Below are 23,688 nucleotides of genomic sequence, written 5' to 3'. Positions count from 1 at the left end.
ACGTAAGTTTGGCTCCTGCCAGGGTCATGGAGTTACTGGTGGTCCATACCGTGACAGCAAAGGGGCCATTGTCGTCGCCTGCCTGGTCGAACGTGTTAAAACTTCGTGAAATTCCTGTGCTGGCTGTTCGAGCCGAAGGTTCGAAATGCTCAAGATCGTCGAATGGAGTGAGGAACAGAAGTTTAAGCTATTGCGTCGACGTCGGCGGGAAGCGGGAAGGAAGAAGCGTACGCATAGCGTCTCTACAAAATTCGGCACTGCAATTCGATTTCACCCTCGGCTCCCCACACGAGCCAACCACGACTCTCGCCTAACTTGCTGGCAACATCCACCATCCGACTTTCCTTCTTACCCAGCTCGTTCACGTCTGGCTCGTCGTACTTGCTCCACTACCAGGATGTCAGCAACTTTTGACCGTCAGATTCGTCCAATTTACGGTCCGCACGTCTGCTTTTGCTATGCTATGCTGTGTAATATTCACTGTCTGGGCCGTCCTTTACGCTGCAACCTACAGATGCGATTGACAGCGGTTCTAATAAGTCTGCTATCGTGGCATGTAACAAGTTGCTCAAGAAGCAGCCGAAAAATGACCTGGTCAAGGTGCGCAAATGTTGTACGTGTCTATATGCGCACCTTCGTTACTTATTACGCGTTTATCACTAGGCCTTGAAAGCCCTGGCTCTTGTGAGATCTCAAAAGGTCGAAGAGTCGTTGTACCTATGCGACGAAGTCCTTGCGTCAAAGCCGGCGGACGAGGCGACGTTGTCCGCCCTTTCCCATGTGCTCCGAGGACTTGGGCGGCGTGAGTATGCTCTGCTGATCTTTCCATGACACGCTCAACAGAGTCTGTAGACTTGGATATCATAACAATGTACGACGCTGCTTGGAAGCAGCAACCCGGCAACGAGGACCTTGGTGCGCAGACATTCGCCGCGAACGCTAGAACAGGCAACTGGAAGTCTGCTCAACAGGCGTGTGACGTTTCTCATTACGCAAGTAGATTTGTCCTCACGGTGCACTTGCAACGGACAGGTCGCTACGAAGATGCATAAACTGTTCAAGGAGGAGCGCTACTTGTATTGGAGCATCTTTTGTTCTGTGCTGCAGGTAGCACACTCGTTTCCTACCACCATTTCCCATTGCTGAAGCCCTGTCTACCATAGGCCAACGATCAGACGACACAGCCAGATCTTCGCCCCGTACTCTACAAACTTGCTCACCGTCTGATTTCCTCTGCGCAAACACCATCCTTCTACAGCGCCGACCGCTTTTATGTCCATCTCACTATCCTGAAGGAACTCGAGCTCTGGGACGACGTAGCTACGCTGCTGTCCAGCGAAATCGGTCAGACCATTTGTAACACCAACCTCACGATCGACGAGCTCAGACGTGATATCTGGAGAGCAAAAGGAAGCATGAAGGAAGAGGGTGGGCGCGCACAACAGCGCATCCAGGAGAAGGAGTACGTCGGCCAGGATACTCATGTCCATCACTCATGCTCACGCTTCGCAGTGACCGTAACTGGCTTGAATTCCTGTCCGTACTGGACGCTACGTTCTGGGATGTCACGTCTGTGTCAGAGCCAAGCGATGAGAGCAAGGATGCGTGTCGTCACTATATCAGCAAGACAAAAGAGTTCCTTGCCCAGATTGCCGACAAGGACGGCACGCACGATCGTTCCGGCCCACTGGCACTTCTTGAGCTTGAGAAGCGGTGTGTGGCTCACGGTCTTGCGACAGGTTTGTTCTTATGACCGATACTCTTCAGGGTTTCTGACGAATGATATAGATCCTGATGCTATCTATACGCTCGCTGAATCATATTTCGAACGATTTGGGGATAAAGCATGCTGCTTCGAGGATCTTGTCCCCTATATTCAGTTCTTTGGTCACCATACTACTCAGTGGACTGGCCTGCTTGAGAAGCAGATAGCAAATGTAGGCCCACCTTTATCACCCTGTATATGCCTCCTAAATCTCAATTATGCAGGAAACTCCAGAAAGCCTCTGTCGCACGATCAATGCCCTGAAGCTCCTCCGCTATAATCTCACTCAAGAGCAGCTGACACCAGAACTTGAGATTACCCGCGCAACTCAATATGTCCAGTACTATCTGCAAAGCCTCATTCACGGCAAGAATTTGCCAGACACGGAACTGCAACCTGCCGACGACTTGGCTGTGCTAGCCGGACACGCATACACCGACTTGTGGAAGCTTACTGGCGACTTAGTGTATCTCCGCAGGGCTATAGCTATCCTCGAGTTTGCATCTAGCAAGAGCAAGCAGAGCTATGTCATCCGTATCATGCTCATCAGAATCTACCACCTGCTTGGTTCGTGAGCTTAAGTATTACACTGGCATATAAAGCTCATGAGGCACTGCAGGTGCACCGTCACTCGCTCTAGAGCACTACCGCCTGCTCAACATCAAGCAGGTCCAGACCGACACACTATCGTACCTCATCTTGTCCAGGGCGTCAACCTTCGCCCTGTCGAGCTGGGGTGACCTTACATATTCCTCCGAGTGCATGGAGGCCAGTCAGATCTACCTGAGCAACTCGACAGATGTAAATACGGCTTTCAGGATCCCGTTTCGCAGTTATGCTGACGACTCATTCGTAGACCGCCGAGTTCGTCGTTCGAGCTTTCTTTGCGGAGAAGTACTCGCAGGCGCGTTTGCCTCGGCAGCACACAAAGAGAATCTTGTTGACGCAGTTACCCAGATCCCCGACTTCATCGTCCTGGAGGACAGGTTAGACAACTCTCTTCAGCGTGACCTGATGAAGATGGAGCACGTTCGTATGCGCCTCGCACACGAAGCGATTACTTCGGACTTGGTCGACATGGAACTCATTGAGCTCAAGTTCATCTTCGATCGTCGTGAGTAGTGCTTACTTGCTGAGTAATACAATATGCTCATTGCACGTCAGTGCACCACGACAATAGGGACTTTACCGTCATTCCTAACCACCAGCCCCGAAATGCCCCTTCCTTCCAGGAGCAGACGACGTTGTTCGACAAAGTTCCAGGAGTACGTATGACAAGGCTTACAACGGAAATGCCAGCTGACGGTCGGTTATGCAGCCTGGATGGCTATCGTCCTTCCTCAGATTTTACATCAGGGCTTTCCAGCAAGCCAGCGACCTGGACGACTCGGTTGAGGACAAGCTGCTCATTGGCGACCGGCCAAAATCTCATGTCGAGTCCATGAGTAGCATGACCCTTGACGACAGGTTAGCGCAACGACCAGAGCTGGATCTGGAGGAGGTAATTACAGACGGTGTATCCATGACAGATCTGAACTGACTTACCACGGATTTTCCCAGCTGACTCAGGACGAGCGTAAGCTTCTCGACTTCGCTACTGCTCTTTCCGAGTGGCTCGGACCCCACCACGACTATATCCGTCCTCCACCTTCAGTTGTTCTCGCGGAGGCTGCTCGCCAAACAGAGCTCAAGCTCGGGCATCAGCCAAAGGGTCTGACATTACCTGAGAATGGTAGTAACGGGGACGCGAAGAAGGACTACGAGCCTCCGGTTGTCCAGGACCCGCCAGAGATTGCTTTGAATTTCTTTGACGGTATGTGGCATGGGACTGAGTATATTCTGGTCGATAATCATCACTTACTTGCAGACATGAAGGCCCGATTCACTACTGCTCTCGACGGCTCAGTGCTGCCACCAGAACTGCTGCACATTGTGACCCTGACTCAAGAGGTGGTCCCTCCTTTCAATTCGTTCGGCTGTATTTGACCTGTGTTTCGCTTAGGCTCTTCTCATCTTCGCTGTTGAGACCATACGCTTCAAGCCCGCAGCTATCGTCAAGACTCATAAACTAGGACCTGTGGGTGTCCCGCAGGACTTGCTGTTCCGCGATTTTAACACCACCTTAGCTGGTTCAGAGCTTTAAGGAAATCCGCGCCAAAGCTGCTCAGACGTTGGAACTGATGTCAACAGAGCTCGAAAAATTGGCCAAAGCAGAGAAGGACACGGATCGGCGGCCAGAATTCGTCGAGCAATGGAGTGCTTTCGAGACCTCCGAGGTAGGTACCCGCATTCCGCGACGAAAGAGCTTTTTGACATCGTATCATCCTCAGCTCACTGCGGAATTCCTCGCGGGTGTCGCCAAAAAGTTTACGGATGCCCGCTACCAAATCCTGGAGGGTGTCTCGAAGGGTGCGGCTAAAGTATCAAAGACTCACACTGCTTCGTAGAGTAATTTATTACTGCAACTTGCTCTCGCACACGCATTCGCTATCTAGCTATCCAATAGAACACCACCACTTATGTTATATGCATGCTTGTGGATTCGATGTGTATGCACGAAGAGCAGTGCCAGCAGGATCGCTCTATGATCTAGAGGCCAATATTTGGGAGGCGCTTAGTCAGAACTTAGTCTCAACCCCATATCCTCCTATCATATCCTCCCCTCATGTCCATCTTCCATACTGAACCAGTACAGTAGACGCAATCCATAATACGATACTCCTGCGCGGGGATCGCGTAATAGCCATCAAACGAAGTATATCCTTGAGCTCGCTCACCCCAGGCCAGCAGGTTGCCCAAGACTCCTAGTAGTCCACACCAGTGCTATGAGTGGAAGCCAAGCCGCTACCTTCGACACTCCGTCTTCGCCTGAGGATGACGGGAACTTCCGCCGCAGTTTGCAGATTGATATGAAGGGCTTAGTTGGAGATGCTGTTGGTAATGTGAGCTGATCCCAACGCCCCTCTTTAGTGTAGAGCGGGAAACTTGTCATGTCCTCACACGTCTCTCTGTGCTTATGCGTCTCTTTCGCAGATGAGCATCAGTCCTGGCAGCCGCGACGTTGTTCTAGCTGCGTGCGCATCACTAGCTCTTAATCCGCTTTCTCCTTCCGGCTCATACCACGTATCACAGTCGGAAAGGGCTCTTCATCATAGACCTCGAAAATCCCTTGAATGTCCCCCGGTTTGTCAAACTGCAGAGCTGAGTCGACCATCCAAAGTTAAATTCCTCCCAGCTTTCTCCCTCAGGGCGGTACATGGGACGTTGCTGACGTGCAATGGAATCCTCATATGTCCAGGAAAGAATATATCATCTCGACGTCTAGTGAGAAGCTGTAAGTGTCTTTTGGTGCTTCGCTCGCTCCCCTGAGTTGATTCTGCTTGCCTCTACGTTACAGACTGATCTGGAACTTGTACATCTCCGGGAAGACGTCTATTGAACACATCTTGCGCTCTCATTACCGTGCCATCACGGATATCAACTGGCATCTCCACGACCCCGATGTCGTAGTGAGTACCGGTATAGATTCATGGTTATGGGCATGGGACTTAAGGACACCTCAAAAACCCATTATTGGTATGTATCGCCCTTCGTCCGAGATCATCCATCCAATCTAACCTTCTACGCAGGGCTATGCGCCTTCAATGGTAGGCAGCCACAACATAGACTCTTCGCATTAGATTCACGTAATCTTAGCCGCCGGTACGCAAGTGAAATGGAACCGTAAAGACGGTAACCTGCTGGCCTCTTCTCACATGAACGAAGTTCTGGTTTGGGATAGACGGGTACGGACGGTCTACAATTTTTCCTAGCTATGCTCATCAGCTTCAGAAAGGATCCCTTCCAGTGACCACTATCAAAGCTCACGATGCCAAGATATACGGTATCGACTGGGCGCACGACAAGCGTGACGAGATTGTGACTTGTTCCCTTGACACCACTATCAAGGCTTGGGATATATCCCAGTCTCCCAACTCGAATGGTTTTCATGAGCCCTTTTATACTATTCACACCACGTATCCCATTTGGCGTGCCCGAAATTTGCCGTTTGGGAAAGGTGTGCTCAGCCTCCCTCAGCGCGGGGAGACGGCGTTGGAGATGTGGATACCGCAAGACCTGACCGAGCCCGTTGAGCGTTTCGAAGGACACGCAGACGTTGTCAAGGAGTTTGTTTGGAGGAAAGGAGGTCGAGGTTTGTCATTATATGACCTCCAGTCCCATGCTTACAAACTATGTCGTAGACGACTCGGAATTTCAACTCATTACCTGGTCGAAGGACCGGACGCTCCGCTTCTGGCCCTTAGATTCCGACGCCATGCAGGTAGGGGAATGAAGTCTGCTTGAATCGATTTGCTCATTCTATCGGCAGAAAGTGGGCACGTCTCCCGTTACCAAGGCCTCCACTGTGCCAGGCTACTTCGATGATCGCGTTTCTTTCAGCAATCCACCTGCAGGCTCTGAACCTCCGCCAGCCTTGTCCGCTCCCATAGGGCATCGCTCCATTCTCGCAGAAGTTCGGGCTACACAGCCTCCCCGTCCATCCAAAGTTAATGCCCTGAGACAGTCCCAAGACGCGATTGCCGGAAGATCATCTTCAGCGACGGCACAGAAGGCCAAGACAACTCAGCAGCCTTTGAAAGAGAGATCAGAAACGATGAGTCGCGGATATGTCGGTGGTCGCTCTGCTCAGATCACGACGTTCGCTTGGCTATCCTCAGTCAAAGTCGGGCACAAGAGAGACACTAGCTCTGGACCTCCGAGCGGCGCGGACAGCGGACATGCGTCACGCTTAAACTCAAGATCTCGCCCGCCATCTGTTGCTGACCCTTCAGTATCTTCTTACAGGGCCAAGAGCACGAGTAGAGATCGAGATGAAGAGGATCGTCGAGAAGCTGATACAAATCAATCATTGCAAGAGGAGTTGGTGTCTTCCATTTGCGCGCTTTTTGTCCCAGCTGACGACTGCTTGCAGAATTACGTCCGTGATCAATCGACTGAGTGCTTCAAAAGTCAAGCTTGAGAAGGCGTGTCTTGATGCATTTGAACTTTGTTGGCTCTGCTAATGTCAGCGCAGTTCGAACTGGCCAAGCGGCGCGCTTGTACATTTGGCTTGCATGGGCCTTGGGGAGACGGCATGTCTGTCTTCATCCGTATATCTCTCATTTTTCCAAAGGATTATCCTCAGGCTAGTCATCCCGGTGGCACTCCCCAGGTCGATCTAGAGCGGAATCCATTGATATCCATGAAAACTAGGATCCACATTCTCCGTCGTTTGCGCATCATTCGGGAACAAGAACGGCCTTGCTTAGAAGCGTGCTTAAGATTTCTTCTATTTGGCGACGAGGACACAAGTAGTAGAGCACCATCACTTGATTCCGCGTCGTCATCGGAGGATGAGCTAGGAATTATTACCAGGCGACCGAAGGAAGGAACTACGTCTTTACTTCGTTCAGACAAGAACCTTGCGGAGCCTCGAACGTCTCAGGGTGTCTTCGGCCCTAACGGTAAGAGCACAACGTCTCAGATGTGGTATTTCACGTGCTAAGCACTCATTAGGGGAGCTTGTGTGCTTCTTCCGAGCACCGCCTCGCATAGTGAAGAATATTGGGAGAGAAATTTCTACATCTCCTTCTCCCGCTCCGCAAGGCGAGGCGACACCAAGATTGTTCTGGTCTCCGGTACTCCTTTCGGACGCCATGCGTCGTCTGGCTCTTGCCGCTAACGACCGCGAAGTTGAGTCTGTCGATATGAAGCGGGCAGAGAACGCCCACAGCATCCTACGCATTATGTCGAATCTTTTCACCTTCTCAGGCCAACCGAGCCAGAAGGTCAGGCGTGTGTCGGAATACTCCAAGCCCTCAGAAGATACTCCGAACAACTATTCGCTACTTCCGAACCGGAGAAGTACGGTCTACATCAAAGATGTCTCAATACTTTGTGGTATCGACGTCGTTGTGGCAAGAGACTATGTCTTCCCCTTCCCCGACGCTGTGTCCGCTTGCAAGACGAACATCGAAACTGCTAGGTTCTATGGGCGGTTGGATCATGAACGATTATTCGGTATTTTCCAGGTACTGGCCGGTGATATTCAGAAGCCCGGAGTGGGTGCCGCACACGCGAGTTCTCTGTACACGGTTCGAAACTCCCTGACTGCGAGCATGATGGAAAAGCTGTGGGTGACATTCGGCCGTGGTGATGAACGCGACTTACGGTTTGTAATAGATACGAAGAGCTATCTCAGGAGAAAGATATCCAGATGTTGGCGATGCTCTCTGTCATTCTATTGCGCCTCGCAGTAGAAATACGTGAGTATCAGCAACCCGCTATGTTATCTAATAATGCAGACTGACATGTTGCTAGCGACGGCGGCGACGGCGTCGCCAATATCCCGTGTCGCGCCCCCGGATTACTTCAGCTACAAACGCAATTCTCAGCTGCGACAGAGTCCAGTGTCCCAGCTCTGGACCCGTAATAGTCCTTCCACCAACACTACTAATCTTGTCGCTCCGCCGTTAGCATCGCCTTCTTCTTCAAGGGGCTCGTGGTCCAGCTTGTTCAATCCCACCAGCATGCGGAAACTGATCACAGGTTTGCACAGCCGCATTGTCACATTCCTCACGAGCCATAGACTAACAAACGTTCCGCAGCTTCTAAAGCAGGGATGCCCACTCCTGCTCCGAGAACGCACTATTCTCCCCAGTCTCCCCTCACAAGAGAGTTCAAGCGCGACTCTCCTGCGCAACCATACACTTCGAAATCATGGTCGGATACTACGAAGTCATGGTCCGATGCTACGGATATTTCTTCTTCGAGGAGTACCACACTCTCCTCCTTGTCATCCCAACATCGAGGACGACGTCCAACATTTTCGCAAGTCGTGGGCAATAGCTCACAACCCGAGAAGAAGCGCGTCTCGGTAGAGATATTTTCCCATATGAAGGTGCAGAGGTCTATCTTCGGGCTGGAGCTGCGGTTACGACGTCAGTTGGAAGCACACGTCTGGGCATACGCGGAAATGCTCCTGGCATGGGACCTGGCGCAAAAGCGAGCTGAACTTCTCGAAACTGCGCGCGTCGAACTGATGACTGCTCCTGATCTTTCGCATCCTGCAATGGTCAACATGTTGCACTCCAGTCCTCTGGGTACGCCTCATCGTTATATGCACCCGTCTCTGGCTTACCGTTGTGCAGGCATCGCGCGAATATGCGCTATCTGCGCACAGATAAACGAGCCTGATGTTGAGTTCTGTGCGTCGTGCGGTGGCCGTCTAAAGGTTGAATCGTGTTCTATATGTCGTTTACCGGTCCGAGGTACGCACCGTACCTATCATCTCTACCAAGTCGAAACTGACACTCGAGGAGGTTTGTCGCACACATGCTTGGTATGCTTGCACGCAAGCCATGTCCGTTGTTGGAGAAATCGACAGGATCCTTCATGTGCTACTGGCTGTGGATGCGATTGTCTGGGATCCGTGGCCGTAACTCCTATCACTCAGTCTCCCAGTTCCATGCGTTACAACTTCATCCCAGTTCCTTAACAATGTGGTCCACAATGTGCTGCGGTCTGCGATCACGCTGTGCTATGCTATCGACCCTAATACCTGTGATGCCTTTGTACGTATACCATGCCATACACAGTTCATCCTGCATCTCCTATGTTGCGACGGCGACATGAGTGGATCGTCTTTTATGCATCCTCCTGCTTCAGGATATGCTCCACAGTCCTGGCCTCCTCTTTGGTATGGATACCGTCCTCTCCCTGCCTCGTACGTACTCTTCGTCTCAAACCCCTCCGCTCATTGGCAGTGAGTATATGCTCCTGGGGTTCTATTTTGACAATATGAGATCTGGGTCGACCAGATGACGATGATTCCCGCGAATGTCGGGTAGCTCGTATCTTTCGTCTACTCGGCTCTGCTTGGCTAGGGCCAGGCTCGCCATCCTGAAGCTCCTGCTTCACATTTGGCTTTTGCTCAGCACGATCCTCTGTTGGAACTGGCATGACACCTCGCGCCAAGAGTATCTCTAGGTGTTAGATGTCAGCAAAGAGCTCCGGACGCTGGCAATGAGGGGTACGTCGGTAAGCAAGACTCGCCTCTGGGACGATATAGAAACCTGAAAACTGCGTATGGCCCATCCCCAGCGTATCTCGGGGCCAGAAATTGCGGCACTTTGCCGTCTGGTCTATGCACTTCTTCACCTAGCCTGCATACGAATCAGTACGCTTGCGACGGTATGATCTTTCAGTAGCAAAGACGGCATTTACGTAACATGATGTGCCCCAAGCTTTTTGCTGCGTTCGTGTATAGGGCCAACGTCGTGTACCCGACCCCTGTCTTGAGGGTCCTGAGAATGGTCCGCGCGCAGACCTGCATTACCGCGGCCTATAATGCGATGTATCTCCACCTGTATGCAGCCCAGGTCAGGATCGGTGCCATCAGGGTCTGCAATCTCGTCGTCATCTAGGTAAGGAGTAACGCCCAGTTCTTAGAAATCAATCAGTGCAGGTGGTCGTGACGCCGACTTACCGGTGGTCACCACAGGAGAGAACTTGAACGGTCGGACCGTGCTAGCGGAGGTGTAGACGCCCTCCATACCTCCAACCTGCGGACGCAGGCTGGGCTTCCCGCCGACGGGTCTACCGTCCATATAGCATGCGACCACGCATCCATGGAGGGTCGACTGATCCATCCAGCATATTCTGAATTGCTGCAAGGAGGGTGTGTTCAGTGTAGGGCCTGACTTAAAGTGGCGCTGGGATCGCCAACCTTCCCAACCTCGCTACAAATGTAGCAGCTGACGGTGTTTTCGTCTTCCACCTCGACTTGAAACTCCTGTAGCTGTTCCCCTTCGGAGTCTATCCAAACTGTGAAGCCCAAAAACTCGATCGGCATGGTGGCAACGGCGAAGTTCGAGTTTGACAGCTTGAAGCGCCAATTGGCCAGGAATGAACGTTGTTCCCACAACATACAAGCAATTGGTCAAGACGACCATCTCAAAGAAGCTCATTAACTACTACTGTAAATTTATTGTAATGCTACACACATGGCCAATAAATATGTTGCGATGTAAGAAAGCATATGATGACGACAAAGATGATGCAAAAGGGTAAGTCCACGCCCACTGCAGGAATCACTCTCCCCGGTCGCTCACGCTCGAGTTAGCCATACGTCGCCGCGAAGGGGTGATAGAATCTTCTGCGCCAGTCGCGAGCAAGCCCTCTTCTTCTTCAGCGATTGGCCGCGACAGCCGCCGACCCCGCATGGCCTTCGGCTTGTAAAGAAACGACTGGATGACGATCGTAACGTCGAACATCAATGTGCCGCCGCTTCCAAGAAGATATCTGTATGCGTTGTGACGTTAGAAGAGCTTTAACGAGGAGAAAGGATGGTACTAACGGTACACTCTCCTTGAGAAAAGCCGCCGCTTCGCGTTCCGGAAGACTAAGGTTGGGCGAAGTGAGAATGGAGAAGACGTAAAAGAAATTGCCCAAGAAGGCAAAGACGAAAAGCGAGATCGAAAGGCCCTCTACTGATTTTCTAGTGTACTGTATGTTGCCGTCTGTCAGTGACTGCGTATATAAAAGTTTATCAAGACTTACGTTCTTCCAGATCTGGGGTAATCGTGAGGTGAGGTAGAGCGTGGTGCATATCCAAGCTGAGATACGCCCAATGATGTAGTCTGTGCTCGGGGCATCATGTTGGTCATCTGGGTCGTCTGCTCGAGTCGACATGATGGGTTGCGAGAAGTGAAGGTCGTCGTATGACAGTGAGGCATCGGCTTGAGGGACAGGTGCTTCGTTTGCTACGATCCTGGCCAGAGTATCTGTCCTGCTTGTCACTGTTGGTATTAACGGGCTCTCGATGGAAGGTGGACCGTTCGTTAGGACGCGACCAACCCGGATGGCGTTCTCAGTCACGACCCCTTGCCTGCTCCCAGCAAGCGTCCCGATCCCAAACAATGCCCACACTCCAAGAAACACCATCCCCGCACCTTTCCTACTCGCCCGCGAGCTCCTCCGGTTCGATGATTCAACCGTCCACTCATGTTGTGGCCCATCTAGTGAGATATTTCGCGTGGCGGGCCTGCCGCGATCGGAGAAGCCTTGTTCTTCTGAGGGACCGTTCGGGAATGTTGTAGATAGTGGTTCGTTAATGGGCGACATGACTGGCGGGCGACCCCGGCCAATGCTGCCTCCGCGCTCTCGACTCCACGACACCTTTTTGCGCGCAGTATTGCGGCCTCCCTCCGAATATAGGCTGTCTGCGAGACGAGCCAGCGCGGCTTCATCTACCTCGTCCTCCGCTTCGCCTGGATCTGTAGAGAGAATTGTACGTCGGGATTCGACACTAGCTTGTGCGTGCGGGCGCCAACGAGACTGTTCTTCTTGCTGAGCGGCAAGCGCGGCAGCGGCTGCTACGTTGGCGGCGACTTGGGAAAGCGCGCGATAGTGCGCTGGGGGATGCTCGATACGTGTGATGGTGGCAGAAGATGCTGCACGGGAGCGGTTGGAGAGTGGTGGCCGCGGTTTCGCGGAATTGCTATAATAGAGGTATTGACCGACAAGTGTGACGTCGACAAAGCAGAAGTACATTGCGAGGTAGGTCTGTGGGATTTCCGATCCATTCAGCTCGGATAGAATTGAGAAGAGTGATACGTACCTGGAAGGGTAGTTGATGCGTCAGAATGCAGCCCACAAGGTTAGATATGTCGCCTGGTGATCAGTTCAGTTGGCAGAACACGATGCGTAGCCAGAGTAGATGCCTCGCCTAAAAGCCAATTGAGCAGGAATGGCCATGCTAAACCGTTCACTGAACGTCGACGAAGGTTCTCGAGCACCTGCCTGGGGGATCGTCATATTAGTACACTTGCACTTGCAATCGCGCAAACAGCGCAAGTCGAGGGTCATCACGAGCCGTAGACTCAAAGCTTCCGGAGATGACCCGGGTCAAGTGTGAAGCGTAGGATACTCACGGGAACTGAGCACCAAGCCAACAGCCGATAGATGTATAGCCGAGTACATCGCTGAGTGACGAGATGAGGGCCATCGTCGCTGTGGGACACGTCGACGAGGCGTGAGATGGCAGTGAACGCAGAGACAGCCTTGGCCGGAACGGAGAGCCTACCCTGCAGATAGCGTCTAACAAAAGATAAGTGCTAGATCGAGATCGGGGTCGCCCAGCAGCGTCTAGCCAGCTATCTCTCCAGGGCTGCTTACCCTGCAGAAGCGGCGGCACACGAGCAGAACAGGTCGCGTGAGGAAGAAAGATATCGTGTTGGGATGTGTATATGAGTATATCTATAACGTATTGAATGCCTCTTCCAACAAGTCGTCCTGATGCTTCTTGGCCAGCCCATCCAGAAAATCCTGCAAGCCACCTCCGTCCATAACCGAGGCCACATTCCTGAGGGATAAACCAATCCGATGATCTGTGACCCTGTCCTGCGCGAGCTTTCAGAATTAGATCTGTCTGTAGATGAGAACAGAGTCCGTACCTGAGGGAAGTTGTAAGTCCTGATTTTCTCACTCCGGTCTACGCTGCTAACAAGACTGCGGCGCACGTCCCGACGATTCGTGACCTCCTCGGTCAGCTTGCGATCCATAAGGCGAGCTCGCAGAACTAGGAATGCACGACGACGGTTCTATATATATTCTTGTCGGTAGATAGCACGGTCAAATTGTAACAGGACACACCTGGTGTTGGCTCCGCTCATCCTGCATCGACACAGTGATGCCGGTCGGTATATGCGTCAAACGAACTGCGGACTCTGTTTTGTTGACGTGCTAAGCAATCAGGTTAGGTAACCAGAGATATACTCGGTTCATAGCTGGGCGTACCTGTCCACCGGCACCTCTTGCACGCATAACCTCTATTCTAACTTCGTCCATTTTGAACAGGTCCTCATCAACTTCCGAGCCTTTGTCTTCTACCAAGGGAAGGACCTGCAAATGCGGGGGTTAGATGTTTCCCGACAAATATTCAACTGACTGGGAATGTACTGACCAGGACAGCGACCGTACTCGTATGCACCCGACCATTTACCTCGGTTGCGGGCACTCGTTGCACTCGGTGCACCCCACTCTCCCACCTCAACATGTCATAGACCTTCTCACCCTTTATTTCCACCACGGCATCTTTCGTGCCTCCATGGTCCGTCGTGCTATTCGTGACCACGACCGCCTGCCAACCCATCATCTGCGCCAAGCGAGTGTACATCCGCATGATCTCGGTCAAAAACAGAGAAGATTCCGAACCTCCGACACCTGCTTTCAACTCGAGCATAGCAGAAAGGTGCGCCGTTGGTGACGGTGGCACAAGCAGAGAAGGGAAAGTTTTCTCTGCTAAACCTGTTAGCTTAGTCAACAAATCGTCCTGCTCCTCTCGAGCGAGCGACTGCATAGTCGGATCGGGGTCTTGCATGAGTCTAGCGGTCTCTTCGAGCAACTACTATCGTTTTGCTGAGCGCTCATGTTATGTGTGGGCCCAGTGGCACACTCACATGTCTAGTGTCTTCCCATTCCTCCCATGCGGCTCGCAACGGCTCCATTTCATGAATACGTTGCATGATTTGCTTGTCCTCATGGGTATTGGAATCTGGAAGGATCTTATTGACTTGTTAGAATATTGTGTTCGCAGAGTATGATGATAGACAGATACCTTTGCCTGCATCTCCGACCGCTGTTGCATGCGTCGCACAACGGCCTGCACTACTGGAGACTTTTCCAGGGTACTCGCGGCATTTTTACTGGCTTGAACTTGTGGCTGCGCAAAAGTTGTGGCTGACCGTCGGAAGGTACGAGCTCGCAGAGGAGGCAAGCACACGCGAAGGCGAGGAGCAGTCCGCAACATGAAGCTAGCTGGCGCCCGAGGATCACGTTGAAAGCGATCTCATCACGTGCTTGCAGCGCCACAAAAAGGCAGCGAAGCGCCGGTGTCTTCATCCGGCCGTTCTCACTTCAGGCTTTACTCATGCGCTATGTTCAATACTTGAACGACTTGCACGAAAAAAGTGAAAGCCGAAGATCATCTTTTATGTCCCACATGATGCTTTGTTCGTTGTTGCTCGTAGGCTCAGACAGCTTTAGCTGCTTTACCCGCGCTCCCGCCCCAACGTCACCTAATTTGCGCTGCTAGTGGTCATGCCACGTATACTTTAACCGGAGGCTATGCTACACTGCACAACCGTGTCATTGTAGTATGCAAGCCACCTCTGAGCAGGGTGCGTGTCTTACTGTGATGGAGCTGTGTCGGCGGACGCCCCGAAGGCCGGGGTCCGCGAGGAAAGCTTTGGTTTCGGAATGGCTTAGAAGCAACCTCAGAGTTCTCATCCTTGGTTTAATACTCCGGCTCTACAAATACCACCACACAACGCTAACATTCATATAGCGTAAGTATGTCAGCCCTAAATCATAGCTCCAAACATGTAAGAACAGACTGACCGCAGCAGAAAAGGAGTCCAGGGTATAGTAGCATTGAGCCTGTCCTCTAGGAATAGCTGTACGCATTTAAAAGGTACTGCGAGACACATCAACACTCGAAGAGCTCTAAAGAGGTCACGCTACAGCCTGGGTAAGTTTCGCGTGAGTCAATGCGGCGTTGCTTCCGGCATTGGTGAATGGGGCTGGCCCCGCTGGTATCGTTGTATGTCATCACTGTCCAGCGTACATCACATGCTTCACGTTCCAGCCTGACAGTGAGAGCGTCAAACTGAGCTTCACAGGTGTCGTCTAAGGGAAACAAGCCGGTGAGGAGTGTAAGTAGCGTTGTAAAACTTGCACTCAGAAATCCTAACTGTTCGTAGAGTATGCGAAGTTTACTGGAAATTTTTTCACTTGAAGGTTGACCGTTTAAGCGGCGTCCGGCCGTTACACTGTACTCCTGCCCAGTCATATTTCAGATCTTGCACTCACGGCACACCACAGGTTAGAGACTCGTATACTGTTGCGGTTCGACTGTGCTTCCTAATTGTACATCCGAGACCAGCATCTTCCTACAACCTCGAATCAGGCAGTCAAGAGAGGCTGATGCCAGCCTGGACCGCAGGACGTTGCTCAATGCGATCGACCCAGGCCTTGACGTTGGGGAACTCGTTGATGTCGAAGCCAGTGCGGTGCGCCATGCGCGCCCAACCGAAAGTCTTGATATCCGCGATGCCGTAGGTGCCTACCAAGTACTCGCGACCCTTGAGACGCTCCTCGAGCACACCGTACAAACGCTTCGTCTCGGTGAGGTAGCGGTTGATGGCGTACGGGCTGGAGACGTAGAGGTGAGCTTCGTTCTGACGTGAATGCAGAGGAGGTGCTTACATCTTCTCAGCCGCAAAAACGTTGAAGTGGTTAGCTTGGCCCTGCATGGGACCGATCCCTCCGTGCTAGAACACACGCATACTGTCAGCTTCTGATGGCCACAGCTCAAGGTTGTCTACGCACAGAAAAGAACAGCCACTGCAGCTCCTCGCTGTAGCCCTTCGGGTCCTTGACGGGGTCGCGCGAGAACTTGTTTTCCTTGTCAAAGTGCTGAGCCAGGTAGACGAGGACCGCAGAGGTTTCGAAAACGGGGAAGCCCTCATGGGTGATCGCAGGGATGCGGCCGTTGGGATTGATCTTCAGGAACCAATCCGCCTTGACCTGGTTGTGGACTTTGCCAATATCGGCATCCCTGATGCTCATTTTGACGACTCTGAACATGTACGAATGAGTTCTCTATCAGGCGTGAGTCCTCGCAAGTATACGCACTCATAGTCCGGACCACCATAGACAGCCTAAGTCGCGCTATGAGCGTGAACAATGACAGCGCATTGAATGGGTATAGAATACCTTGAACTCCTCTAAGAGGATAGTGGGTACATATCCGTTGGGCGTAGGCGCGGTGTACAGCACGAGGGACTTGTCAGAGGAAGTGGCCATTGCTGAGAATGCACGGAAAGACGAGAAAGTTGTATGAGCACGTATAGGAGGTGGTGAGAGACGGACTGCCTGTCTGAGCATGGAGAGCATTATATAGGGGAACCTTTTAGAGTGCCGTCCCATGACTGATATCATCGTTCCCAGCTCTTCTACGTCTGAACACGCACGATGACGCGACCGAGTGGATTGCTAAGCACGGCGAGTTCACCCAGTGATTACCGCGTCTTGCACGCCGCGCGTACATATGGTGCGTTGGGGTGGTACAGCGGCACTTAGGCTGATCGATTGATCACTAAGCAGCAACGGCCCAACGGTGTCGGGCATAGAGTATCTCAAAGGTCAAAATGAATAAGTATGGCTTCTTGCCAGTAGACCAGCCGCCAAGGGCACCCTTCGGCCTTCGTGGGATCTATACAAGCAACTGCGCAGTCGAGATATCGACGATCATCTTCTCATTGGTGGACATGTCATGCATGATTACATCTCTCGTCTTATTGGCTAACGCACATCAGATTAGGGTTAGGGTTAGGGCGATCAAGAGGCGAAAAAAAAATGGCCTGCCCAGCCCGAGGGCCAAAGCAGGACAGGGAAATATTGAGACGGTGCACGAGCCGAAGCCCGTACAAACCGCAGGGCCCCCCTGGGGACAAGGTCGCCGTGCTATGAGAGGCCCCCACGGCCCACAAATCCAGGTATATGAAGGGGCCTGTGCCATCAAGGTAAGTATGAGGTGCCATCTTGTCTGTCCCCGCCTTATATACCTTAGCCGCCTGCGCACGGACCACCTTCGTGGCGTGGGAACAAGGCGCCCTGCACTCGCCAGCCGCCCACTCAGAAACCAGGCGACACGAGTATCTCACAAATTGCCAGGTATACCACATTACTATTCTACAGTATCTGTGACAGAGAGCATTATTGAACGGTACCTGAAGTCATAGGAGACCACATTAATATATATTGCGAAGACTCCAAGCTATCTCTTGTCAACCAAGTCAGTAAATGATTACTCCTTCTTCTCATCGTGCTCGTACACGTCAGCGACCTCCACATCGATATCGGGACTTGCCCTATTGGTGGGAACGCTTCCCAACCCATCGAAGAGCCTGCATCAAAAATAATGAGTGTACCAACCAGGACTCAAGTAACAGGGACGTACACAGCAGTTTCTTCCAGGGTGCGATTTTTTGTCTCAACAAGGAAGAAGAAGATAAACACCAGCTCGAATGCAAGCCACACGCAGTAAACGATGTAATATTTCCACTGCAGGGCAGCGAACGCGATCGGGTTGATGTACTGGTTGAAGACGAGCGACGCCGAGACTGCGAAGCTGAAGATGGTGTAGCCTTTGGCACGGAGATTGAAGGGCAAGATCTCGAGCGTGTAGGATGTGATAAGCGGAGAGTAGGCTATTCCGTAGAATGCGCTGTATATGACTATGTGGCGGTATCAGCCGCTGTCCCAGTGCCGGTCGCGGATACTTACATAAGAAGGCGACGACCGCGTTACCAGCAGCCTTGTTCCCATGAAGGGCAAACTGCGCGGAGCAGACGGTCTGCAGGATGAAGAAGACCAACATTCCGGCTGTGGAGATGAGGAAGAGCGGTCTACGTCCGACCTTGTCGCAGAACAGCCCACCGCTGATTGCATTAATAGCAGACCAGACGTTCAAGCACGCGCTGATGATCAACTGTTCGGTCGGGTTCGTGACTAGTACAAGAGCCAGAAGCGTGAGTACAGTCCACGGAAACAGTCCCAGGTCGATACGTACTGCCAATAGTCGCAAAGACCTTATTCAAGTAGTATGACCTGCGCGGACAATCCGTCAAACATCCGGAGTCACGAGTCTCGGGAGGGAGCACTCACGCAAGACCGTTGCCGCTCCACTGCGAGAAGAAGGCAATCGCCAAAATGATCCGCATGCGCCTCCTGTTGCCGGGGGTGGCCACAAGCTGAAGCCAGCCCGTCTGCTTCTGCACCTTCTCACTCTCGATCGCGTTGCGGATCTCCTCGAACTCGAACTGCACAAGCGGGTCCCGCTCGTTACCTCTCGCATGGTAGTATGCGAGGATGCGCAGCGCCTCCTGCTCGCGGCCCTTCGCCATGAGCCAGCGCGGACTTTCGGGCGCAAAGAGGATGAGGAAGATCTGCAGCACGGACGGGACGGCTTGTACCGCGGAGGGGAGACGCCACGCCCACGAGTTGTTGATATGGAATGTCCCGAAGGTCAGCCAGGCGGCGCTGCAGCGGCATCAGCGAAAACTGTTGAAGCATGGTTCGCTCTTCACTCACATGACGGCACCTGCGGGCCATAGAGCGTTATAGACAGACGAGACCGGGCCGCGTTGTGTCCTGTATCATGAGGTCGGCGTTAGTATGTTCCACAAGGGTCTTCAGGAACACTTACGGATAAGCTATCTCGGTGACGAGCATTGGCGACGCTGCGGTCTAGTTGTGTGCATGAGACATACAGCCGCGAGGAAGATGCAAGAGATACATACGCAAAATCCGAGACCAAAACCCACTGTACGTCGAAAAGGATTTGTATGAGAACATGAGTCAAACCTGGAGAGCCAGCTATTGACGCACTCATGAATCGTGCCCCGATAAACATCTCCACCGTCTGTGATGCAGTCTGAATGATTGCACCCGCAACAACGATTAAAGCACCAATGAAGATGGTCCTTCTACGGCCGAGGCCGTCACATAGGTATGGCGTAAATGGCAAGGAACCGAGAGTGCCTATGTTCTGGATGGCACCAAGCAACCCGAGCTTGGACCCGCTGGGAAATCCAAAAGCGGATTCCCACTGGCTGATGAGCTGCAGACCGTCTATGCTCGACGATGAGCGAGGAAATACCGACATTTTACTGCGACCTGAGACTTACTCATCATGCTTCCATCGTAGCCATTCGCTGTCGAGGTTATCAGACTGGAAAACGACCGAATGTTAGCAGCAGAGAAGGCCGTCATTCGAGACGCGGAGAACATACAGAAGAAGGATCCACAGATTCAGCTTCACAAGCCTGCTGTTCTTCCACCACTTCGCTTTTGGGTCGACGAGCTGGTGGTAGTCGACCGGCGGCTGCGCGGCGCGAATAGCTGGACCTGGTGCCATCGTGAAAAAGCTTGACCGTCGGGTCAAGCGAAGTGCACTCTGCCTCACGCTTGCTTCTTATACATCGCCTACAGCTACCGCTCCCGCATCTTGTGCAGCGCGCTGACCCAACCCTCGACGGATACGCGCCACTGTTCCCTGGACCAGCACCAGCGTGACTATAAACACGGTGGAAGCGCACAGGCCCGACGGGCAGGTGCATTCATTCGAGGTCCGTCTGAGAGCCATCGGGGTTGGTGAGTAGGCCAGCTGACCAGGCGCGCCCTGCGAGGGCATTACGTACCCGTGAACGTCCGTGCGTAGGTGGCTCCAAACACAGACGATCCTGCCGCCTTGGGGGAGCCATATTCCCAGGACTCGCTGCACCACATTCAAAGTCCGTAATGAATGGGGATAGTGGTAGTTTTTCTGTCACTGCGAATTTGTCCGTCGAGGTACAGAAGGTTCTATTATCAGTGAATATCAAGCGTCTTGTATCTAAGATTTGCTCCGCGTCTGCTCGTGGACACGTCGTCTTCAGTTCTTTAACGCATAATGACGCAGTTTCTGAGAACCTACCGCCTCAGCTTCGCGAGGTCATCACACGTCTGCACAATATGCGCCAGATACTGCCCAACCTTCCCCAACTCGCGGCCGTCCGCAGCCGCCGCAGTACCTGCATTCCTCAGCGGCTTGACGTACGGCTCCTGCTTTGGGTTCATCGCTAAGTTTCGACGTTCACGGGACGCCTGGGCCAGGGTCGCGGAAAAATAGGTCGCGTGACCGTAACGTGCGAGGTTATCGACGTGGATGATATTATGCGGACCGCTACGAAACAGATTAGTGCCTTCCGGTTGACGACTGAAAGACACTCACCACTGCGAAAAATGGTCCCAAATGATCCGGAGTGCCTTGACTAAATGCATCATCTGATTGCCCTTGTTTATCGCTTCGAATATGGCGTACTCGTTGAGAGCTGCAAAAGCCAGATGTTCGGCACAACGCATCTAGAGCCGGTCGTGACAGTGCTGCTAACAAATAGGCCTGAAGTCCGCAAGGGGCTTAGCCCGCAACACTGGCGAAGAGTGCTTCCGGGGACTGGTTGCCCAATCATCAGCCGAGTCGTCCAGCACTTCTAATATCGTCATGGGCGTATGCTAGGGCCTCTGCGACCTACATCACAGCAATCTGTGAGCATGGAGACCATACACCAGAAGGGAACCAAGTTTACCAAACACAGATGTTGTAGCACTGTTGTAGCACTTGTGCACTTGGTTCAAGAACTTGACCAAACCTGCATGGCTGCGGCGACAGCTCTTAGAGCACGGCCGTCCACGATCGCTGCGTGAATTATGATCAGAACCTAATCTATCAGTTGCGAGCCAGGGCGGCCACGAACTCTGATCGACACCTTACAAGTCGTAGCTCCCCTTCCTTCAGTGGATCTATGATGCCTATGAGTACACACTCAATGAGTTCCTTGATCATATACACGTTGTAAGGACTGTTTGCGAATCCTCCAGCTGACTAGGGATTTGCTAAATCAGATACCGAGCTACTAGTAGACACCTGAAAGAGAACGCACTTTAGTCGCGAGGTCCGTCTCCTCTTCCTCGGTGTCTTTGTTGTAATCTCCGGCCCACCTACAGCCATCCCCCGTTGCTTCGTAATCCCGTGCTATTGGAGTTTTAGCTTGGTCATCTAGAACGCTTCTCAGCTTAGTTAGCATGGCTCAAATCAGCTGCAATGTTGGAATCATTATGCGCTTCGTGGGTTACATATGAGCTCGCAAACCTGCCTGACTTACGACGCCTGCTGGATGTGGCGTGTTCCGGACGATATACCAGAAAATCGCTTCAGTGGCATACAACGTCAATTGTGCATGCATTAGCCAGCCGAGAACGGAGAATGAAATAAGTGGCGAAAGCCCCACCTTCAGCCCGTAACGCGCTCGTGGTGTTCGGTGACTGGGACGTGACTCGACGCGTCGGACGATTCACAGACTGGCGTTGTGGAGAGACATGCCGATGCGAAGAGCTAGTGTCCTACAACCAAGGAGGCACAGGTTTGAAAACCCGAGCTCTAGGCGTCGATGATGTCGTCATCACCATGGTAAAGACTGAAACAGAAGCACGTCCTCAGAGTTCTAACTTGAAACGCTACTGCAACCTCCTTATGACATTTTTCCAGTCCTGGGCACACGATTCCATTAATATTTAACCACCTTTCTCGAGCATGCACAGACAAACCTTGTGATTCAGCGCCGAGAAGTCGTCATACGTCCGCGCGATATGCATGAGATACTTCGAGACTTTCCAGAGTTCTCGGTCTGCCTGCGCTTCTGGCTTGTGTGCTTCCTTGAATGCATGTATTTTGAGCCCTTGGTTGGGATTCAGCGCGAAATTACGGCCCTGACTTCAGTTGTAAGCTACATTCCATAACGCGTATGAAGAGTACAAGACATACAAGATCGTCAACATGTATGGTGTTGTTGGGACCACTAATAACCCCGTTTAGTACTAGGAAAAGGTCATAAAAAGGCTTACAATTGCGGAAAGTGGTTCCAAACGATTTGCAGCGCTTTAACGGAATGCTTGTATGGCTTGCCATCTTTCGTTGAAAAGACGGTAAACATTGACGTTTTGTCGAGTACTGTTCAACTCAGTGTTAGCGTATATGTGGATAGATTAATGGGAAAGACTCACCAAAGGATATCTGAGTGCGAGACGTAAGTATATAATCAATATTACAGATGTAGGCAGAATACCTGATAATTATGTGGCCCACCGAGCATGCCAAGCTCCACTAGCTTTGTCTCCAGCCAGATCCAGCTGGTCTGGGACCTGGTAAGAGTTAGAAACTGAACGAATAAGCGCGATAACGAATTAGCTCCTCACCATATGCAGATATCATAGTATGGGTGTACAGCCTCGAGGAAGTCGTGCAGCCCTGGTCGCGCGCATTCCTGTGGCGGCAGGGATCCGGTCGTGAGAGGCTTGGTATCGAGAATAGCTACATATCTTGCAAGTCAGAATGGGGGTAGGGGACGAGAGCAATATTCCCACTGTAGTCAATATCGAGTACGAGTAGCCGCTTTCCCTCACGAAGTGGAGCAATAACGTTTACGCTCAGTTGGTCGGTGTGTTCTTTAACCTTTCGGCGATTGCGGTGGTCATTCGCATATGCAGCAGCAGCCTGCGGATCTGCGGAAAAATCGACGTCCAAGTCGTTGACGACGTCCGGAAGGGATGTCAGATCTAGGGGAGACGTAACATGAGATCTGGACAGAACAAAACAAGAGTCTCTTAGACACCAACTAGATGGATCCTTGATTTCGTCGCCTTCAGGGGTGCCGATCAAGGAAAACTTTTTCCCAGGTACGAGGCCCAAGTTATGACTAGAGATTTCTTCAGTTCCAGCGCTTGAGTGGAATAGTGGGTAATACGCTTACATCAATACCTCATCAGGAGGCAGCTTGCCTTTGGCGAGGCCAAGGATCTTCTGCCGTTCTGGCGGGACGTTTGTCAAGCTGTACAAGGTCGCCTTCAGATCGAAGACCCTGCTTTGTGATCAACGCGACGTCTAGTAGATAACGGCGCGTTCTGACCTATCCGACCCAGCAATGTCGATCTCAAACGGCTTTCCCTGCCATGTGAAGCTCAAATGAATCCATTCTTCCGTTTCTGCGGCATCGCTTAGAGCGGTGATCTGACACATGGTCTTCACTATTGCACGGCAGTGGGATCGCGTGCCACTTACTTCTGTCGCCTCTACTATGGCCTCTGCTTGGCCTTCATCACCGGCGGATGCCATGGCAAGATCTGGGACTAAGAAAGTGTAGCCTACAACGGTGAAAAAACTAAGGTGCGTGAGCGATTTGGTAGAAGCGTTGGCCGGTCGATGGTGGTCCAAATGCAAGAGT

The 23,688-nt window shown here is 52.2% G+C and overlaps 9 protein-coding genes across 9 annotated transcripts; 2 read left to right on the top strand and 7 right to left on the bottom strand.

The window, feature by feature from the left end:
* Positions 1-397: 397 nt before the first annotated feature.
* On the top strand, positions 398-4,299 carry PHACADRAFT_143536 (uncharacterized protein; the record flags this gene model as incomplete). The annotated part of the gene is made up of 19 exons (XM_007395600.1): positions 398-437; positions 515-600; positions 664-802; positions 853-980; positions 1,033-1,107; positions 1,164-1,462; positions 1,513-1,739; positions 1,789-1,937; positions 1,990-2,332; positions 2,385-2,566; positions 2,622-2,669; positions 2,723-2,879; positions 2,930-3,030; positions 3,084-3,266; positions 3,326-3,578; positions 3,633-3,715; positions 3,768-3,842; positions 3,892-4,041; positions 4,096-4,299. The coding sequence occupies 19 exons, from the start codon at positions 398-400 to the stop codon at positions 4,210-4,212; spliced, it is 2,835 nt and encodes a 944-aa protein (XP_007395662.1). The 3' UTR covers positions 4,213-4,299.
* A 278-nt stretch (positions 4,300-4,577) lies between these two features.
* Positions 4,578-10,473, top strand: PHACADRAFT_255888 (uncharacterized protein). Its single transcript, XM_007395599.1, has 20 exons — positions 4,578-4,707; positions 4,799-4,839; positions 4,898-4,948; positions 5,001-5,099; positions 5,163-5,341; positions 5,395-5,412; positions 5,462-5,550; positions 5,601-5,957; positions 6,007-6,086; positions 6,135-6,685; positions 6,738-6,789; positions 6,840-7,269; positions 7,322-7,937; positions 7,988-8,070; positions 8,126-8,353; positions 8,413-8,907; positions 8,956-9,075; positions 9,127-9,969; positions 10,031-10,226; positions 10,293-10,473. Exons 8-18 carry the CDS (start codon positions 5,864-5,866, stop codon positions 9,300-9,302), a joined length of 2,925 nt encoding a protein of 974 aa, XP_007395661.1. The 5' UTR covers positions 4,578-4,707; positions 4,799-4,839; positions 4,898-4,948; positions 5,001-5,099; positions 5,163-5,341; positions 5,395-5,412; positions 5,462-5,550; positions 5,601-5,863; the 3' UTR covers positions 9,303-9,969; positions 10,031-10,226; positions 10,293-10,473.
* A 267-nt stretch (positions 10,474-10,740) lies between these two features.
* On the bottom strand, positions 10,741-12,880 carry PHACADRAFT_143534 (uncharacterized protein). The gene is made up of 6 exons (XM_007395598.1): positions 12,739-12,880; positions 12,507-12,607; positions 12,426-12,478; positions 11,366-12,370; positions 11,163-11,311; positions 10,741-11,107 (listed from the first exon to the last, which is right to left on the bottom strand). Exons 1-6 carry the CDS (start codon positions 12,810-12,812, stop codon positions 10,897-10,899), a joined length of 1,593 nt encoding a protein of 530 aa, XP_007395660.1. The 5' UTR covers positions 12,813-12,880; the 3' UTR covers positions 10,741-10,896.
* Positions 12,881-13,054: 174 nt separating this feature from the next.
* PHACADRAFT_255882 (uncharacterized protein) lies at positions 13,055-14,568 on the bottom strand. The gene is made up of 7 exons (XM_007395597.1): positions 14,424-14,568; positions 14,266-14,370; positions 13,770-14,213; positions 13,604-13,708; positions 13,460-13,549; positions 13,261-13,407; positions 13,055-13,207 (listed from the first exon to the last, which is right to left on the bottom strand). The coding sequence occupies exons 3-7, from the start codon at positions 14,184-14,186 to the stop codon at positions 13,064-13,066; spliced, it is 903 nt and encodes a 300-aa protein (XP_007395659.1). The 5' UTR covers positions 14,187-14,213; positions 14,266-14,370; positions 14,424-14,568; the 3' UTR covers positions 13,055-13,063.
* Positions 14,569-15,067: 499 nt separating this feature from the next.
* PHACADRAFT_255881 (uncharacterized protein) lies at positions 15,068-15,299 on the bottom strand. Its single transcript, XM_007395596.1, has one exon. The coding sequence runs from the start codon at positions 15,269-15,271 to the stop codon at positions 15,116-15,118; it is 156 nt and encodes a 51-aa protein (XP_007395658.1). The 5' UTR covers positions 15,272-15,299; the 3' UTR covers positions 15,068-15,115.
* Positions 15,300-15,777: 478 nt separating this feature from the next.
* On the bottom strand, positions 15,778-16,672 carry PHACADRAFT_28378 (uncharacterized protein; the record flags this gene model as incomplete). The annotated part of the gene is made up of 5 exons (XM_007395173.1): positions 15,778-16,018; positions 16,073-16,137; positions 16,196-16,445; positions 16,502-16,527; positions 16,583-16,672. 5 exons carry the CDS (start codon positions 16,670-16,672, stop codon positions 15,778-15,780), a joined length of 672 nt encoding a protein of 223 aa, XP_007395235.1.
* Positions 16,673-17,244: 572 nt separating this feature from the next.
* PHACADRAFT_48084 (uncharacterized protein) lies at positions 17,245-17,400 on the bottom strand (the record flags this gene model as incomplete). The annotated part of the gene is made up of 1 exon (XM_007395208.1): positions 17,245-17,400. A coding segment is annotated over one exon (156 nt), but the record flags the coding sequence as incomplete, so codon positions are not given.
* Positions 17,401-17,523: 123 nt separating this feature from the next.
* PHACADRAFT_255878 (uncharacterized protein) lies at positions 17,524-20,004 on the bottom strand. Its single transcript, XM_007395595.1, has 11 exons — positions 19,663-20,004; positions 19,558-19,601; positions 19,259-19,501; positions 19,171-19,193; positions 19,077-19,117; positions 18,962-19,021; positions 18,536-18,910; positions 18,441-18,478; positions 18,155-18,379; positions 17,829-18,105; positions 17,524-17,775 (listed from the first exon to the last, which is right to left on the bottom strand). The coding sequence occupies exons 1-11, from the start codon at positions 19,785-19,787 to the stop codon at positions 17,676-17,678; spliced, it is 1,551 nt and encodes a 516-aa protein (XP_007395657.1). The 5' UTR covers positions 19,788-20,004; the 3' UTR covers positions 17,524-17,675.
* A 341-nt stretch (positions 20,005-20,345) lies between these two features.
* PHACADRAFT_255874 (uncharacterized protein) lies at positions 20,346-23,670 on the bottom strand. The gene is made up of 18 exons (XM_007395594.1): positions 23,526-23,670; positions 23,374-23,474; positions 23,218-23,325; positions 23,084-23,163; positions 22,832-23,023; positions 22,664-22,778; positions 22,532-22,609; positions 22,472-22,479; positions 22,313-22,418; positions 22,233-22,266; positions 22,016-22,177; positions 21,574-21,958; positions 21,352-21,467; positions 21,261-21,293; positions 21,166-21,211; positions 20,998-21,107; positions 20,643-20,939; positions 20,346-20,594 (listed from the first exon to the last, which is right to left on the bottom strand). Exons 1-12 carry the CDS (start codon positions 23,577-23,579, stop codon positions 21,926-21,928), a joined length of 1,071 nt encoding a protein of 356 aa, XP_007395656.1. The 5' UTR covers positions 23,580-23,670; the 3' UTR covers positions 20,346-20,594; positions 20,643-20,939; positions 20,998-21,107; positions 21,166-21,211; positions 21,261-21,293; positions 21,352-21,467; positions 21,574-21,925.
* Positions 23,671-23,688: the final 18 nt, after the last annotated feature.

Source organism: Phanerochaete carnosa (genome assembly GCF_000300595.1).
Source record: "Phanerochaete carnosa HHB-10118-sp unplaced genomic scaffold PHACAscaffold_5, whole genome shotgun sequence".
NCBI lineage: Eukaryota > Fungi > Basidiomycota > Agaricomycetes > Polyporales > Phanerochaetaceae > Phanerochaete > Phanerochaete carnosa.
The sequence above is the reverse complement of the archived record's forward strand: the minus strand, read 5'-3'. Positions and strand labels throughout refer to the sequence as shown.

Bases quoted from the DNA above. Each gene is read 5' to 3' on its own strand.
- PHACADRAFT_255882 (XM_007395597.1), bottom strand. From the start codon at position 14,186: ATGCAAGACCCCGATCCGACTATGCAGTCGCTCGCTCGAGAGGAGCAG. The intron at 13,709-13,769 runs GTCAGTACATTC...CCGCATTTGCAG, and splicing joins CGAGTACGGTCGCTGTCCTG to GTCCTTCCCTTGGTAGAAGA. The intron at 13,208-13,260 runs GTACGGACTCTG...AAGCTCGCGCAG, and splicing joins GGACTTACAACTTCCCTCAG to GACAGGGTCACAGATCATCG.
- PHACADRAFT_255888 (XM_007395599.1), top strand. From the start codon at position 5,864: ATGTGGATACCGCAAGACCTGACCGAGCCCGTTGAGCGTTTCGAAGGA. The intron at 6,686-6,737 runs GTTGGTGTCTTC...GACTGCTTGCAG, and splicing joins AATCAATCATTGCAAGAGGA to AATTACGTCCGTGATCAATC. The intron at 7,938-7,987 runs GTGGGTGACATT...GGTTTGTAATAG, and splicing joins GCGAGCATGATGGAAAAGCT to ATACGAAGAGCTATCTCAGG.
- PHACADRAFT_143534 (XM_007395598.1), bottom strand. From the start codon at position 12,812: ATGGCCCTCATCTCGTCACTCAGCGATGTACTCGGCTATACATCTATC. The intron at 12,479-12,506 runs GTGTTCTGCCAA...ACTGATCACCAG, and splicing joins ATCTACTCTGGCTACGCATC to GCGACATATCTAACCTTGTG. The intron at 11,108-11,162 runs GTTAGTACCATC...CAACGCATACAG, and splicing joins TTTCTCAAGGAGAGTGTACC to ATATCTTCTTGGAAGCGGCG.
- PHACADRAFT_255874 (XM_007395594.1), bottom strand. From the start codon at position 23,579: ATGGCATCCGCCGGTGATGAAGGCCAAGCAGAGGCCATAGTAGAGGCG. The intron at 23,326-23,373 runs GTCAGAACGCGC...ATCACAAAGCAG, and splicing joins GACATTGCTGGGTCGGATAG to GGTCTTCGATCTGAAGGCGA. The intron at 22,779-22,831 runs GTGGGAATATTG...CAAGATATGTAG, and splicing joins CGTACTCGATATTGACTACA to CTATTCTCGATACCAAGCCT.
- PHACADRAFT_255881 (XM_007395596.1), bottom strand. From the start codon at position 15,271: ATGCGTACAGCTATTCCTAGAGGACAGGCTCAATGCTACTATACCCTG.
- PHACADRAFT_255878 (XM_007395595.1), bottom strand. From the start codon at position 19,787: ATGGCACCAGGTCCAGCTATTCGCGCCGCGCAGCCGCCGGTCGACTAC. The intron at 19,602-19,662 runs GTATGTTCTCCG...GTCGTTTTCCAG, and splicing joins AATCTGTGGATCCTTCTTCT to TCTGATAACCTCGACAGCGA. The intron at 18,106-18,154 runs GTAAGTATCCGC...ACCGCCACATAG, and splicing joins CGCGGTCGTCGCCTTCTTAT to TCATATACAGCGCATTCTAC.